The sequence below is a fragment of the Ambystoma mexicanum genome, chromosome 8, assembly GCF_040938575.1.
Source record: "Ambystoma mexicanum isolate Mex_15411 chromosome 8, UKY_AmexF1_1, whole genome shotgun sequence".
Taxonomy (NCBI): Eukaryota; Metazoa; Chordata; class Amphibia; order Caudata; family Ambystomatidae; genus Ambystoma; species Ambystoma mexicanum.
In genome coordinates this window covers 1,102,280,881-1,102,297,742 of record NC_090929.1, presented here as the reverse complement: position 1 = coordinate 1,102,297,742, position 16,862 = coordinate 1,102,280,881, and the positions used below count along the sequence as shown (strand labels likewise).

General features: G+C 48.5%; 1 protein-coding gene across 6 annotated transcripts in view; it reads right to left on the bottom strand.

Annotated features, from left to right (window-relative positions):
• CROCC (ciliary rootlet coiled-coil, rootletin) overlaps positions 1-16,862 on the bottom strand; it is a 644,212-nt gene that overhangs the window by 425,125 nt on the left and 202,225 nt on the right. For all 6 annotated transcript variants that reach the window (XM_069611116.1, XM_069611117.1, XM_069611118.1 and 3 more), the window contains 5 exons: positions 9,888-10,053; positions 7,951-8,057; positions 6,931-7,158; positions 2,846-2,942; positions 1,077-1,181 (listed from right to left, as the gene is read on the bottom strand). In XM_069611116.1, coding sequence (XP_069467217.1) covers positions 1,077-1,181; positions 2,846-2,942; positions 6,931-7,158; positions 7,951-8,057; positions 9,888-10,053 — 703 coding nt within the window. The remainder of the gene's footprint in view (positions 1-1,076; positions 1,182-2,845; positions 2,943-6,930; positions 7,159-7,950; positions 8,058-9,887; positions 10,054-16,862) is intronic.

Sequence of the window (16,862 nt, the reverse complement as noted above, 5' to 3'; positions counted from 1 at the left end):
AGGGAAACCCCTCAGTTATAGGCACAGACAGAATTCTCCCATATTTGTTTGTTAAATAAAGGTTTATGCCAACAAGCATGCCACCTTTGCGTCCCACGTCTACTTCTACACCCTTACTCTATTTAGTTCCTGGTCATAACCTAGGAGAGAGCTTGGTTAACTTGACACCAACAGCTAGCAGATGCTACATTTGGCTCTTCAGGCCAACTGGTGCCATACAAATATACCTTTGCGGGATTAGCTGTGTGTGTTTGGAAATGTGTATAAATGAGCATTATGACACATTTGGAAGATATTTCAAGCATAATGAATCATATATAATGGACAAAAGGTAATAGTTTGCTTCTCATAGAGGTGTTAAATTTGCGACACGCTGCTGGCTCCTCAGAGGTTGCTCCTGCTCAATGCGTGATATCAAATACCCAGAAGCTGCTTTTAGCTCCTGTGCTAATCAAATAATTACTTCGATCCCTGTGAATGTGCCAGTACTATGATCTGTGAACCCTGGGGACGGCAACAGCTTTCCAACCCATTCAGGAATGCATGTACTTGAGCAGATCTGGAGCTCTTCGTCATCAAAATAGATGCAAGCACACGTATGTGAATTAGCTTTGCAGATGCGCAACTATGACAAAGTCAAACTTGCCTACAGAGAAACAAAACAAGGGCATTTTCCTATTGGATGTTGCCTCTAAAGTGCCTTTCTAGGAAAGAGTCAGTGAGGGGTCAGGCAGGTCATAGCCTGCCAGGAAATTGGAAAAGGTCCTCGTATCAAGAGAAACTCCATTCATCTGCTCAAGCATATACTATCCAACTATTTGAAACAGAGGGGAGGATTCCAATCTTGCAAACCATCGATAGGGGAGTTTTAAAGTGAAATGTGTTTCACTGGGAATGCTGTAAAAAGAGGTTTTGTTACATAGGAACACGTAAAACATATTAAAGAGGCAAATACAAATGTCTCACTTCTTCCAGCAATGGAACCATTTCAACACTCAGGTGTGAGGCACACGTGTCGCGGCAGAATCTCTAACTTTAGTGCTGCAAGAAACATTAAAAATATACAATGCACACACCTGGGCGAGGTCTCGCAAAGTCTGCTGGAGCAAGTCTGCTTCAGAGCGCAGGGCTTCAATCTCTTCCGCTTCTAGTGCATTCTGCTGCTGGAGCCGAGTGGCTTCCTGTAATCACACAACGGGCACAGGTGTTAGGGCGGTCGCCCCCTGCAGGGGAGAAATCCACCGTGCAGCAGCTCAAAGGGATACAAGCGTGCAAGAGAACGGAATGCCTCCAATAACCCATCTGGTATAGTGGCCAGGATAGACTAGCTTGCAACCTACACCAAAGGGAAGGCGTGGGGTGGGGGAACAGAAGACACCAAAGGCGAGTGGGGGGGGAGGCACACCCCAAACTCAGGATGGGGGGGCGGTTGTGAGGCACCAAAGGGAGGGTGTGGGGACAGGCAACAAAGAGAAGGTGTGGCGTGGGGGAACAGAAGACACCAAAGGCGAGTGGGGTGGGGGGCAACACGCCAAAGGGAAGATGGGGGAGCACACCCCAAAGGGAAGATGGGGGGGTGGTGGTGAGGAGGAAAAAGGGAGGGTGTGGGGACAGGCGCCAAAGGGAAGGTGTGGCGAGGGGGAACAGAAGACACCAAAGGCGAGTGGGGGGGGGAGGCACACCCCAAACTCAGGATGGGGGGGCGGTTGTGAGGCACCAAAGGGAGGGTGTGGGGACAGGCAACAAAGGGAAGGTGTGGCGTGGGGGAACAGAAGACACCAAAGGCGAGTGGGAGGCAACACGCCAAAGGGAAGATGGGGGAGCACACCCCAAAGGGAAGATGGGGGGGGGGGGTGGTGGTGAGGTGGAAAAAGGGAGGGTGTGGGGACAGGCGCCAAAGGGAAGGTGTGGCGAGGGGGAACAGAAGACACCAAAGGCGAGTGGGGGGGGGCACACGTCAAAAGGGAGGATGGGGGGGTGGTGGTGAGGCGGAAAAAGGGAGGGTGTGGGGACAGGCGCCAAAGGGAAGGTGTGGGGTGGGGGAACAGAAGACACCAAAGGCGAGTGGGGGGCAACACGCCAAAGGGAAGATGGGGGGTGGGGGGAGCACACCCCAAAGGGAAGATAGGGGTGGGTGTGGTCAGGCGTCAAAGGGAGGGTGTGTGGACAGGTGGCAAAGGGAGGGTGGGGGGTGCAGTCGCCAAATTGGGCAGGCACCAAAAGGAGGGTGGGAGGGAGGGCAGACACCAATGGGAGGGTGGGGGGCAAACAGGCACAAAGGGGAGGGAACAAGGTACCAAGGTGTTGGAAGAAACAAGGTACAAAGTGGAGGGTGGGGGGAGAAACTAGGCACCACGTGGAGAGAGCAGGGACGGGGGGGGGGGGAACCAAGCACCAATGGAAGAATTGTGGGGCGCCGGAGCAGGCAACAACAGGAGAGTAGAAGGATGGGGAAAGGTAGCAAGATGAGGGAAAACGGGCACCTATTTGACGGGTGAAACAGACACACCAGGGGGAGGAGTGGCCGCCAATGGTGGGTAGGAAATGAGAACCAGCGAGATGATGGACAAATGGGCATCAGGGTTGGGGGGGTGAGAAACAGCCACCTACAGAGAGGGGAAGGGGGAGAAGTACGCACCAATGGGTGGGGGTGGAAATGGGGACCAAGGGGAGCAAAAAGCAAATGCCAGCAGGCGGTGAAAGAGTAGCCATTGGGAATGGCTCAGGCCGGGCCAGAAGCATGAGAATGGGCCCAATGCAAGAAAATAAATAATCTTTAGGGGATAACAAGCAGAGTGTTGCATAGCCAAAATATGCGCAAGCAGGCGTGGGATCGCAGGCATACCAGCTCCTCGAGTTTCTGGTTCAGTGTCTCCAGGGCCCTTTCCTTGTCTGCATCCTGAGCCTTAAGTCGTTCAATTGTCACTGTTGTCTCTGCGATCCTAGAGATGGAGCAAAGTGCTTAGGGTAATATGAACAGCTGAGTGAACTCTCTCATGCTCGCGCGCAATAAGGTTATTTGATGATCACACAGGAAAGCAGAAAAAGAAATAGGCTATGGGCTAAAGCACTAATTCACATTTTCATAAAATCATACGACCATGCCAGACACTCTCTCCCCCACCCCCCTCACGTTACTTCTGCTGACCATATACTGGTGCTAATGTTCACGGTCCTCAATACAATGTGCACCAGGAATGGGACTGACCATAAAACAGACCAAAAACTCCACACCAAATACAAAACTTGCTCCAGGCTACCTTCGACGACCATCCGACTGATCCGCAAACACTGTTGGTCCACAGCACACAAAGCCCTGCTAAACCTTGTTTGCATAAAAAAACGGGATAGGCCCTCGTGCTTATTGTTCAAGCCAGCCACCATGCACCAGTTTTACACTTGTACTGAACCACATGCAACCCCATTCAATCTGCATGCCCATTCCCCTCTAGTTCCCCCATCCTATTCCATACACATCTAACCATCAGCCTGTCGGAGCATTTCTTTCTCAATTTTTCAACAATCTTGGCGGTGTGGGCAGGTAATCTAGGGAACGAGGTGTCTCTTTAGAGCACAGCAGAGGCACAGCAATGCACAGGCATGGTTGGAAGAGGCACCAGGGACTTCCTTAAAGTCTCATTGCTGTGTGGTGGACAGGCAGCACAACACCCTCTAGTGAAGTAAATCAGTCCCCTTTGGCACAGTGCTCGAGTCCTCCGTACTGCAGCACTCCAGCTATTTTGTGATTTGGCTTGGCAGCCAATACATCTGGCCATAAACACCTACAGGCCAGTGTGTGGTGTTACTTTTATCCATTAGGCATAAACGTCATGCATAAGTGTGCATTGCATTAGGGAGAGTACGCGCTTTGCTGTGCCGTACTTTGACCAGTTTTTTTTATTAAATATGTGCTCAGCCATCACTGGCTTTACATATTACAAGCATATCATCATACATTGTAAACAAAAACGCATCTTTAAAAAGCTAATACAATTTATAGTTAAGCTCTTAGAATAAAATTCCAGCCGACAATTCTCTTAAAATAGATAAACTAAGTTCATAAAATGTCATCATATGATATATATGATTAATATCATTTCCATCAAGGAGATTCTGCCATATCACCTCAAAATTTTCTACCATACATGAACTATCATATCGCTTCAGATAGTTACTTCTCAACTGGTTTAGGCTTTCACAATTACGCCGTTTCTATGTTGTCATTACCACATAGTTGACATAACCTCAGCATTCTTGTAATACCCTGTCTAGCTCCCAACACTTCCATTGTATCACATTTATTAAATTTAAAAAGCAGATACAATCTTACTGTGTTCGGATGGGGGAACGCTTTTTGGTAGTTGTGTATTCCTCTGTCTATAGACCAATTTTCGAAGAATAACCCACTCGTAGACAAAGATGCTAAGTAAATCATATCTCGGTCAATTGCTTGAGTGTATATAGCCATTTTCAATAAGCTTTTTGCTTTTACATGTGGTACTTTGACCTTAGAAGTGCACTGACAGGGTCATACGTCATTGACCCTGGTAACTGATCCTCTGGTGACAGCACCAAATCCACTGCTATTTGGATCAGAGCAGCCAAGAGACCGAACTTGAATGAGCAGGAGACTGTGTAACATCACTAAAGGCGGCGGATAGGGATAGCTTCTTGGATCCGAATATGCAGATGTAACCCCCAGGATTGATAAGGGGTGGCACTGTCCTGATATAGGACCTACAGGGGAGCGGTAATGAGCTCAAACTTCTCTCCCATTAATGAAAGTGGTCGGTAAGGTCTTCCGAAAGGGCATTAAAGAACAACAAGGCAATGCTGGATTCACCAACGCTCGCTTACGGGGCAACAGGGATCTGAAACCTGTGGCTGGTAAGATGTTTTGGACTACAACTTGCATGATACCTCATCATTGACTATACTGGCTAGGGTTGATGGGAGATGTAGTCCAACAAATCTGGAGAGCCAAAGGTTGCAGACCCATTCCACCTTATGTGATTTTTTGAATTTACATCAGACCACACTGCCCCCACACATATTTTGAGTTGTGGTTTTATTACATGAGCATGGTACATTAAAGTTCCGTATTATATGGAATTAAATGGTGACTGATCTAGATTAATAACGGTTGTTTTGCTGACGGCACCAAAAATTACCTCATGGGCCCATAGTTATAACGAACCAGCTAACATTGTAAGAAATATTAATACAGATTTATCATATTGCCTGGGACATGGAAGTATGCACTTGTCACACACTTACCTAATTTCTCGTCCCGGCAACGTTACTTGACAGCCCCGGGAACAATGCACCGCTTCTACACCTTGCAGCGCTGCTGGCGGTTGCCATGGCACCTGGTCGACACCGCTCAACGTTTGTGCGGCCGGCACTTCGGCGGCGCAAGAGAGGGGGGGGTCACATGGCAACATCGCCCTCACGTGATTCAAAGATGCTGCAGCCCAGAAGTGGTGAGTCACGCAATTTAAGGAACCAGCAACAACCCTTGTTGCTTCTCAGCTGTTGTGGCATTTGGCTTCTTACACTCCCAACTTTCTCCTGATTTCCTGCACCTTAAGACCTTGGCTTTTGGATTTTGCAATGCCTCTGGATTTTCCTTGGATTTTGGCAAACTGGTTTTTGTTCTCTGGATTGCTGGCTCTTGGACTTGAACTGCTTGCCTCGAGAACTCTTGAGGATTACCCCTTGGTGTTTTTGGTGACTTGGATCTCTGGACCCTTAACTTGGTCAGGCTATCATCTTGGAACTCTGGTGGAACTCCAACAGCTTCCCCCCCCCCCACGGCTACCACTACCAGTCTTATTTTGTGCCCTGGTGCCGTTCATGATAGGCTTCCCTGCCCCTTTTGGCATCCTCGTGTCATCGGTCCAGAGTTCCTTCCTTCCTCTCTTCTCCACTTACCTATGCCAGTATCAGGTATGTCCATTGTTCTAAGGGTGGGGGTACTGCAATGATTCTGTGTTTGTGTGTCGATTACCCTTAACTTCGCTTTTCTTTCTACAGCTGCTCAGTGCCTAGCGGAGCCATTCCTGTTTCACATTCTGCCTGCCTCATTGATCAGCCAGGGAATGTGTTCAGTCTCTCTGGCTGGTTCATGGGGAAAAAGGATTAGGGTCTCCTGGGACAGGACTAAACCCTAAAGCCTTTGTACACTACCATGGGAGACCTTGGATATATTAATCCATTCAGGCAGAAGCAGGCTGATCAGGGGAGCGTATGAAGTTGTTTAATGAGTTTTAAGAAGTTATCCCATGATTCTGTCGCACACCAGACTTCCCACCTTCAGTCTCCCTTTACTCATGTATTTCTTTGTGCCTTTCTAGTTCTAGACTGGCCTAGTTGTCCCAGGGGCCTTCCTAGCCATCAGAACCACAACAGACATCTGCGACCAGTCTCATAGTACCCCAGCCAGCCTCAAGCCGCTCTCCATTCCTGCCCCACAGAGTGCACGTCCTTGCTGCCCCACAAGCCCCCACCCACCAACTCAACAATGACCCTTCGCTTCAATCATTCCTTTCCTCTCAAATGGCAGCATTTGTTTTGCTAACTGGTATTAATGTTGCATGCAGACCCTTCCTGGTCTATGCTCACAATCCTATTCCATGCAATCCTGGTCATCTTCCGCCTTCTCCACCATCACACTGAAGATGGACACACACACACCTTGCCTCACATATCTGGCTCACTCTCGTTTTCCAATGCACCAGATGCCCGGTTCTCACTTATCCTTTACATTCAACAGGGTAACTAGTGAATGGGTCACTCAATGGCTCTGCACAAATGTGTTGTTCATCCAACTGCAAACCTCATGTACTTTTATCCAGCCACTTACTTCCCACAGAATCCCACTTCCGTTTCATTTTCTCTCCTCTCACCCCAGCCGTGCCCGCTCCTCACCTGGCATTGAGCTCTGCCTTGTCAGTGTCACTCTTCATCTGCAGCTGGATCATCTCCCGTACTTTGTCCTTCAGTTGCTCATCCAGCTGTGCCAAATGGAGTGCCTGCCGCTCCACCGCCATTGCTGCACTGCCCTCTGTGGCACGCTGGTTACTGCTCACGTGTATACACGAGGCGTGAAGTGTGCGGCACGCCCTGGAAAGCTCATTGCGCATCTCCGACAGGTCCCTAAGCACAAAGAGAAGGAGTGGGGAAAACAAATTCCCTTAGCACGTACAGAGCCTGAACAGTGCAGCCCTGTGTTTGTAACTCTACCCAGAGGAAACCATTTATTTTTCAACATGCAAATGCCCAGGAGGATCCTGCCCTGCCCACACAAAGTACTGCCACCCAAACATATTCTGACTCCTTCCCCAGATCCAGCCACCTCGCAGATCAAAAACTCTTCCACTGTAGATCACGAGCCTATCGCGCCCGCGCCATCTTGACTAGTCTCCCCAGCAATAGTAACCTGCCCCCCAGAACAGACTCAGATTTATCAACATCAGGTCTGGAGTAATAGCCCACATGGGTCCTGACCGCGGCCCCTTAACCATCCAGACCCTGAAACATCTTCTACAAAACCCTGACTATCCGCCACCACCGGGTCCCAATCTGTTTCCCACCAGGCCCCCAGTAAACCTTGACACCATCCCTAGTAGATCTAAGCCACCCACACAAGACCTAGAGTCATCACCCCACCAGCAGACTCCTGTTTGAGGACCAATAGAAACAGCACATTTTATGGCAATTAGAAGCAATAGGAAACCAGCATTAAACACTACTTAAAACCTGATGTAATCGTCACCAATTATTATTAGTTACTTGCGCACTAAAACGTGACATCCCTTTAGTAAACATGGCCAAACTTAAAATAAGCCTGTCTTAAGAGATGCAGTAGAGTGCACCGCTGTGATCCTGTTCCTCAGGTTCTGTCCATCACATTCTAGCCCCTCAGATCAAGCGCCTCTATATGCTGACCTGTCTGACAGGCTCTTCATCTCGCTGAAGCTTCGGCGGACACCCACCACCTGCCTCCAGAGAGTCAGCAGACGGCTGTGCTCGTTACTGAAGTACGTATTAAAGGACTGAGTGGAGAAACAGAAAAACACAAGAGCCATTAAAGCCATAACAGGAAAACAACGGGTCACTACATCGCAAAACCAAAACACAGTGGGCCTGCTGGTGCATTGTCATGTGTGAGATGGCAGAGAGGAGACCTTGCTACACCTAAAGATTAACACATAAGGGGCATGGCCATATCCAGTATGAGCACAGAGGCCATATCCAGTAGGGGTACAGAGGGAGCACCAAAGTATCATATGGGGACAAAGTGGGCCTTGCCATCATTGAAATGGGCACAGAGGCCCCTGCTGTGACTTAAATGGGCACATAGTGGGCAAAGCCATCTCAAAGGGTGGCACAGAGAGTGAGGTGTGCTTTCTGAAGCAAGGACATATATGGCATTACAGTTTCTGGGATGGGAACAAAAAGGGCATTATAATATCTGTGGGTGGTAGGGGGGCACAACCATATGCAAGAAGGGCACAGAAATATGTTAGACAGGCACAGAGAGCACCACCATATAAATATAGATCCATGGGGGATACTGCCATCTCTGAACTGGGAAAAGTGGAGACATTTCAACTCAAATATTTCAGGTGCTCCCTTTACTTTATAAATGTTCTCCTCTTGAGAGCGAGCACTCCTTTCAGTCCAGGGGTATTATACGCTTAACGACCCAGTACACTCTCTTAACCACACCATTCCCTTGTATCATTTTAGCAACTATATGTTGTGGCTGTATGGAAAGGAATATACATGTTAGCTTGGATCCCCACCACCTTTTAGGTGCCATTTTATATCCAATGAAAATGTTACCCAGAAAAGGGATCATGGTAAACGTTTAAGGAAATCTAAAGGTATATTTCTGGAGAGCCTTCATAGCTAAAACCTTTCTTCCCAGGGACACTGAAGCACCTGTGGGGGAAAAAGCCTTCCCACCCCAAAAGGTGCGTTTCTCCAATCCAAGTAAAGTTGAACTCAACTTTGTGATTAAACACTTACAACATCCAGAATAATACTCATCAATGTCCTGGATATTTGAACTGGATTTCATCAGATCTTCCTTTTGTGAAATTGGCAGCAGATCACGTTCTCAGATCATTACATCCCAATAATTAACAATTAAATCAGAGAAGAACTAAGCAGCAACTGGAACAACCACTCTAAACCTCTGTTACTGGAGCTAGTCCCTTCTTAAGGTGCATCTTACACAATTGCTTTCAAATTGAGCCATGCTGCATGACTTCGGATACAAGCGTCTTGTCTGGGTCGATAGCTCATGCAATAAGTGCTCACCCCGGAAATGGTGCCCGCCTGCACTGGGAAAGTTGAAATCTCGGCAGGGCTGGCTAAGCTCCTCATTTGTCCGATGTTGATAAAGTGCATATCATTAAATTGGGTAGTAGTATTTACTATTATTACATTATTTGGAAATGTGAGGAATTTGTTAAAACACTATAAAAAATATGCATTATCATCATCTTGGGTAATAAACTGTTTATTTTATTATTTATCAACACAGCTTTAAGATTTGCGTGTGAAGTTATTTTAAAATGCTACTAGTACATGGAAAACGACTGAGGATAATGACGCCACCTTATATTTGGCATTGCCCTAGTGCTAGACAGTAAAGCAAACTAATCCTGTTACATATGAAAATACAGTGACTTATTCTTCTAGACCAGTGGTATTCAAACTTTCATACCAAGCTCCCCGAGCTCCCCAGAGTAAGAATATTGTTTCTGTCCCTCCTGACCCTTTTTAAGACATCCTTCAGGCCCCCTTAGGGGCACCAGACCCACAGTTTGAAGACCATTGACAGACATCAGACCTTTTCTGTGAGGGACTCTCACCTCTTCTTCCTTCCTCCAATCAGACTCGCGCTGCTCCAGCTCATCACGCGCCTTCGTCCAATCCACTGTCAGTTTACGGATATCCTCGCTCAAAGCCTGGTTTGCGCTATTCGCTTGGTCCAATTGTTCCCTCAGCATGGCATTCACCTGGGCAAGGCTGGTACTCCTGTAGAGAGCATAAAAGTGGTGAACCCTCCATCCATCTCATTTATCTCTCCAGCAATCTTTTTTTTTCAAGCCCTACATTCTGTTCTCCTCCAGAGGCGTTGCTAGGGGGGATTTACGGGGCTATAGCCCTGGGTCTTTTGGTTGTAGCCCCAGATAGAATCTCAGGGTCTAAAACCAAAAGGCTAGCTAGTCCCGAGACCTGACATTAGTGTAGCCCCAGATCTTTTCCAGACCTAGCAACACCCCTGTTCTCCTCTATACAGCATATGCTTCAATTAATCTCTAATGCAGCACATCCTGCATTTCTGGCAGCCTTCCCCTACAGTTCCCTGCAGTCCATTCATCTCACTTTCTGCCCCCCGGTTTTTCAGGCCTCCCTTCACTTCGCCTCCTGACCAACAGTCCACCTTACCTGTAGCCCTCCAATGCAGCCCACCCGCCTGCCTCGCCTCCAGCCCCCTTAGATCAGACAAGCCCAGACCTGTACCTCCTCCAGTTGCCCCTTGGTTCTCGAGGACTGAACACGTCTGTCATGTGACTAGGCACGGACGAGGTCCTGCCCATGTTAAAGGGCAACACAGAGGGTTCTAGGGATGTGGACTAACTGCTGGGGAAACACAGGAGGGGCCCTGGGGAGGCTGGGGGTGTTAAGGCAGAAAGCAGTAAATTGCAAAGCCTAAAAACATTTGATTTCAGGTCCAGATATGGGTCAGATTTTAATGTTCTGCTCAAAAGCAGTATCCCCTCCCGCCCATCTCCTCCCCCCCCCCCGCAAGACAGGCAAATAAAAAAGAAGGGCTAAGCCACTCATTTCAAAATTGCCCTGAGCTGTTTAAAATGTTTGATGTCGGTTGGTCTATAACATCACAAGCAGTCAACAGAAAGACAATGCATTACTTACCGTAAAAGCATTTCTGCTGGTTGCATCTGCTTAGATTCACATGCTGTGCATAGTCCGACATCCAGTGGTCACTGCAGAGTATTGCATTTTGTTTTTCGTAGTCGAAAAGGGGACGTCGACAAGGCGTTTCTGTAACACTATCCCTATAGTGACGTGCAGTGTACCCACAATCCCGCACGCGTCGAGGTCCCTCTGTTTGTATTTTTACTGCCCTGAGGGAGCCTATTAGACGTGAGTGAGTACAGAAAAGAGAGAAAGATAAGGATGTCTATGTTCCTTCCATCCGAGCGGGGAGGAAGGGTGGGCGCTTGTGAATCTAAGCAGATACAACCATCAGAAATGCTTTTACGGTAAGTAATGCATTGTCTTCTGATGTTTGTTAATCTGCTTAGAATCACATGCTGTGCATAGACTAGTGAGCAGTACCCGGAGTTGGAGGTGGGTTGTGAGAAGGAACAGTAGAAAAAAGATGGCTTAACACTGCTTGCCCCACCTGAGAATCAGATCTAGAGTGGGCATCTAGACAGTAGTGTTTTGCAAAGGTGTGTACAGATCTCCAGGTTGCCGCTTTGCAAATGGACTCCAGAGGGACATTTGCAATGAATGCTATGGAAGCCCCAGTGCGTCAAGTGGAATGTGCTCTTGGCTTGAAGGGTAGTTCTCTATTAGCAAGAGTGTAACAGAGAGTGATGCATTGGACAATCCATCTAGATATAGTGGATTTTGAAACTGCATCTCCTTCTCTTCCTGCTGCCACCGAGACAAAGAACTGATTAGTCTTTCTCAGAGGTCTAGTTCTTTCCATATAAAACATGACAGCCCTGCGCACATCTAGTGTATGCAGGCTCTTTTCTCCCAAATTTGAAGGGTTCTGAAAGAACGTTGGTAGTTCTATTGATTGGTTGACATGGAATTTAGAAATTAATTTTGGTGCAAACCTAGGATGTCTGCGTAGAACCACCTTATCCTTGTGAACTGTTACAAAGGGGTCTAGTATAGAGAGCGCTTGTAGTTCACTCACTCTCCTAATGGAGGTGATAGCTATTAAGAAAGCAGTTTTAAGAGTGAGGTTCTTAAGGGATGCTTTGTGCATGGGTTCAAAGGGTGAGCCCATAAGCCTGGTAAGTACCACATTTAGGTCCCATCTGGGAGCTGGGTTAGCTATAGGAGGGTGTATTCTCTTTACTCCCTCCATGAAGGCCTTAATAACTGGGTCTTTCCACCATGACACCGTGTTGAGAAGTGGTGTATGAGGAAAGTGCAGCTTGATGAACTTTAATGGAATTAAAGACCAAACCTGAGTCTAATAAGTGAGTCAGGTAAAGAACAATCTGTGTGGGAGAGCAGTCAACTGGGTTGATGCTCTTATCTCTACACCAGATGACACATCGTTTCCATTTGCTGGAATAGCAGTAACGAGTGTTAGGTTTTCTAGCCTCCTTAAGGATGTCCATGCATCTTTGATGGAGTTGTAAGTGTTCTGCCCTTGTCCTGTGACAGCATGTTGTACGGGCAGGGAAGTTTCACTGGAGGAGATAGAGACATTTCCATCAAGTGAGCGAACCATGGCTGCCGAGCCCACATAGGGGCCACTAGTATCATGGTAACTGGTTCCTGGTGCATCTTGTGCACTATCTTGTTGAGAAGGGGAGTCGGGGGGGAAAAGCATAAACAAATTTCCCTGACCATGGTATCGATAGACCGTTCCCCTTGGATTGGTTCTGGGGGTACCTGGAGGCGTAATCTTGGCATTGGGAGTTCTCCAGAGTTGCGAACAAATCTATTTCTGGGAATCCCCATTGTGTGAAAACATCAAAGACGATGTCTTCTTGTAACCACCATTTGTACTCTGCGGGCAGAGGGAAGTCTCTGCTGAGTTTGTCTGCCAGCAGATTGAGTTCCCCTGGTACATGCTGTGACAACAGGAACATGTTGTGTTTGAGAGCCCACTTCGAGATGTTCTAGGACAGCTTGGACAGTCCTGGAGAGTGAGTGCCCCCTTGCTTGTTCAGGTAGTACATGGCTGTGGTGCTGTCTGTGAGGACCATCACTGTGTTCCATTGCAGGTGTGCCTGGAAAGCCTTAAGTGCTTTGAAGACCGCTAGCAGTTCCAGCAAGTTTATGTGTTTGGACGCTACACTCGGAGTCCAAACTCCGTGTGCAGTCTGATGGGATAGGTGAGCCCCCCATCCTGTGAGGGATGCGTCTGTGGTTAGAGTGGCCTCCACTGTGGGGGTGGCAAATGGTTTCCCTATTACAAGGTTTTCCTTCGACCACCACCATAGCGAGAGAACCAAGGCCTGCGAGACCACCACTAGATCGTCCCATTGTCCGCTGGCCTGACACCACTGGCTGTTGAGCCACTCTTGCATTGGGCGCATGCGCAGTTGCGAGTGAGGTACCAAATATATACATGACGCCATCATTCCTAGCAAACGCATTGCTTTGCGCACCGTCACCTCTCGACCGGCCACATATTGAGGGATCTGAAACAGCATATTTTGTTCCCTCTCGTTGTAGGGGAAGACAAGGCCGTCCTTTGTTTTAATTAGAGCCCCTAGGAATTGTTTGATCTGGCTGGGGTCTAGGCTGGACTTCTTCTCGTTGATGGAGAAGCCCAGTTGGAACAAACGGTCTACAGTCTTTTGGGTATTTGAGAAGCATGTTTCGTAAGAATCCCCCGTTATGAGCCAATCGTCGAGGTAAGGGTATACTGGGATGGACAACCTGCACAGGTGGGCCGCTGCCACTGCTTTCGTGAATACCCTCGGCGCTAACGCTATGCCGAAGGGTAGCACTCTGAACTGGTAGTGTTTGCCCTCTATCATGAACCTGCAGTATTTTCTGTGCGCTGGCAACATTAAAATATGAAAGTATGCATCTTTCATGTCCAGTGTTGTCATGTAATCTCCCTGCGAAAGTAGGGGGATTACTTCCTGTAGGGTCACCATGCAACATTTTTGAGGTTCTCAAATTTGTTCGCTGGGAGCAGATCTAGTACAGGGCGCATGGTTAAGTCCTTTTTCGGTACAAGGAAGTACACTGAATAAATACCTTCCGTTACCTGTGATAGAGGCACGACCTCTATTGCTCCTTTTAGTAGCAGTAGTTCCACTTCTTGAAGAAGAATGGCGAGGTGTTCCAGTGACAGGCATCGTCTCCTTGGGGGTCTGTATGTGGGGGACCAACTGAATTCTATACAGTACCCTTGGGCTATAGTTGACAATACCCATCGGTCTGATTTTATTCCCTCCCATGCTGATAGGAAAGATGTTAACTGGCCCCCGACCGGTGATGCATGGGAGGGGACCCGAATCTTCGGGTCATTTGGTGTTAGTATCCGGGGAACCTCTGGGAGTGGGGCCCCGACCTTTGCCCTTGCCACGGCGCTGTCCTCTTTGCGTGTACTGGCCACTGGTTCCCTGAGTGGAGGACCAGTTGCCTGCAGTGTTCTGCTGTTGTTGCTGTTGTTGGCGTTGGCCTCGAAAAAAGCGTTTGTTGCCGAATCCTCGCTTATTGGGAGGCCTTGAGATTTGGTCTAAGGTCTTGAGGGTGTCGAAATCCTTCGCAGTCTCCAGTGCGTCATCCACTGCCTTCCCAAAGAGGTTAAAATCCTCTATTGGTTTATTAATGAGTGACGCCTGGGTTTCTGGCTTAAAACCAGAATTGCGGAGCCAGACATGACGCTTCAGAAGAATTCCCTGCACTAAAGAACGGCCAGCCGTTTCTGCAGCATCAAGAGTGTTTTTAATGATGCTCTGGTTAACCAGAGTTCCTTCTGTTACTGTGGCCAATAAGTGAGTTCTTAAGGGCTCAGGGACTTCCGCGAGGTCTTGCCGTAATTTTCCCCATTGGGCATCAGCATAACTTGCCAGTAGTGTATTATTATTGGCAATTCTGGTTGAAAAACCTGCCAAGGCTGTAATTCTTTTACCCAGGGCATAGAGCTTCTTTTCTTCTTTGTCTGGGGGTGCTTCGCTGGTTGACAGCGGAACTCCTGCTCTTTTCCTTGTGGTAGTTACCACCAAGGAGTCCGGAATTGAGTGACCCCTAATGTATAATGGGTCTGAATGAGAGGGAGTAAACAATTTTTCAATTTTGGGATTTACCCCTCTTACCAGTGCAGGTGTGGACAGCGATGGAGTAATTCGTCTCTTAACTGAGGCGAGGAGGGGAATGGTTTGACTAGTGGGAAGTTTTTCTTTAAAGATTCTTCCTACAAAATCAGTATCAGGGGTAATTTCACGAGTTTCAATCTCAAAATACGCTGCTGCCTTCCGAAGTAGCGCGTTGAAGGTGGGTTAATCATCTATTGGTGATGGATTCCTGACCGGTGTGGTCTGACGAGATGGAAGGTTTAAGATGTCAGGGTCTGTAGACTCTGTTGGTGACTGCCAGTGCTGTGAGCCACCTTCATCTGGGTCTTCCTCGAAGCCCCCCCACCACCCATGTCAGTGTTTTCATCAAAACCTTCTTCTATTCCGAGGTTTTGTTGGTCTTCACTATTTAAGAACTCCTCATCTCCCTGGAAGTGAGAGTCTTCTTCAGTGAGGTCATAAGTATTCATGTCCTCTTGAAGGGGGTTAAATAATCTAGGATATTTAGCCCTGGGGTCCTCCTGAAGCGCCTCCCTTGGTCTCTTAGGTGTTTTATTTTCAGGAGTGGACATGAATCTGTCCAGCTTGTCATACATGACTGGAATCTCTCAACAGTCCAGTATGGTAAACCAGAATGGTCTGGAGTCGAAAAAGGAGGTCCCTCTGCCTGTATCCGTCTAGGTCTGTCCCATAACGTCGAGGATAAGGTCCCTTCGCCTTCTGAGAACCCTTCTCGCAGGCTAGGGCCTTCTTTCGATGGCGGGAGCGGCCCCTGCCTTCCTTCCGGCATCCTCGGCGCTTCCCTGGCCTTGTGAGTGGTTTTCGGCGTTTCACTTGCCGTCCGTCTCTGGCCATCCTTGGAAACTATACGCGCCAAGCTCTCGACGATTAATTCCTCCGAGGGTAGGTCTGGCGTCGCTTTAGGCAGTGCCGAGTCTCTTTCGGCGACGACCGCACTCTGATGAGGCGCGTTGCCTGCCGTCTTGGTGGTAGCGCCCTTGTCTACGGGTAGCCCAGTCGCTAGACGCGTCTGCGGTGGCGCGGAGGGCTTGCGACCCTTACGGTCGGTGGAGGTCGCCGGTAGGCCCGGCGTCTCCGTTGGCACTAGGGCTTTCTTCGTCTTCGACGAAGACGTGCCGTGGGTTGTGTGCTTATGTTTGTGTTTTCTGTGTTCGTCAGTGTCGCCGGGGTGTTCATCCCCATAAGCAGGGCGTGAGCCGAGCTTGTCGGGCCGGTGGACAGACGACGAGGAGTGGGAACGCTCCCTAGAGAGGTCTACAACCTCCGAAGCGGAGGTCGGGTTATCACTATCCTTGTCACACTCGGCGGCGGCGGCGTGTGAGGAATCAGACCTAGACATAGCATAGGCTGCCCACCTCTTGACCCTGCAATCCTTTAAAGTATTTGGCTTAAGAAGCTCACAGGCCGCACAGCCGTCCTCTTTGTGGTCGAGGGGTAAGCAACGGTTACACCGTTTGTGCTTGTCTTTCCAAGTGAACTTGCCCTTACAGCGTGGGCAAAATCTAAAGGGAGTCCTCTCCATAGCTAGGGATACAGTTAAACATGATAACGACCCCGAAGGAAAGGGAGGGTAAAGAGAAAGGCATTCTCAGAAAGAACAAGAAATGTCCCACGACCCCACTCTCCCTACTGTTTTAGGCCGGCGAGGCCAGGCCACGTGTTCGGCAGCACCGAAGGATCTCCTCCGTCTAAGTCACCGCCGTTGAAGTTCTTGTTCGGCGTTGAAACAGCTTCGCAGCTACGACGTCGAAGGAGGGATCTAATGTAATGTATAATCTTAAATAACGA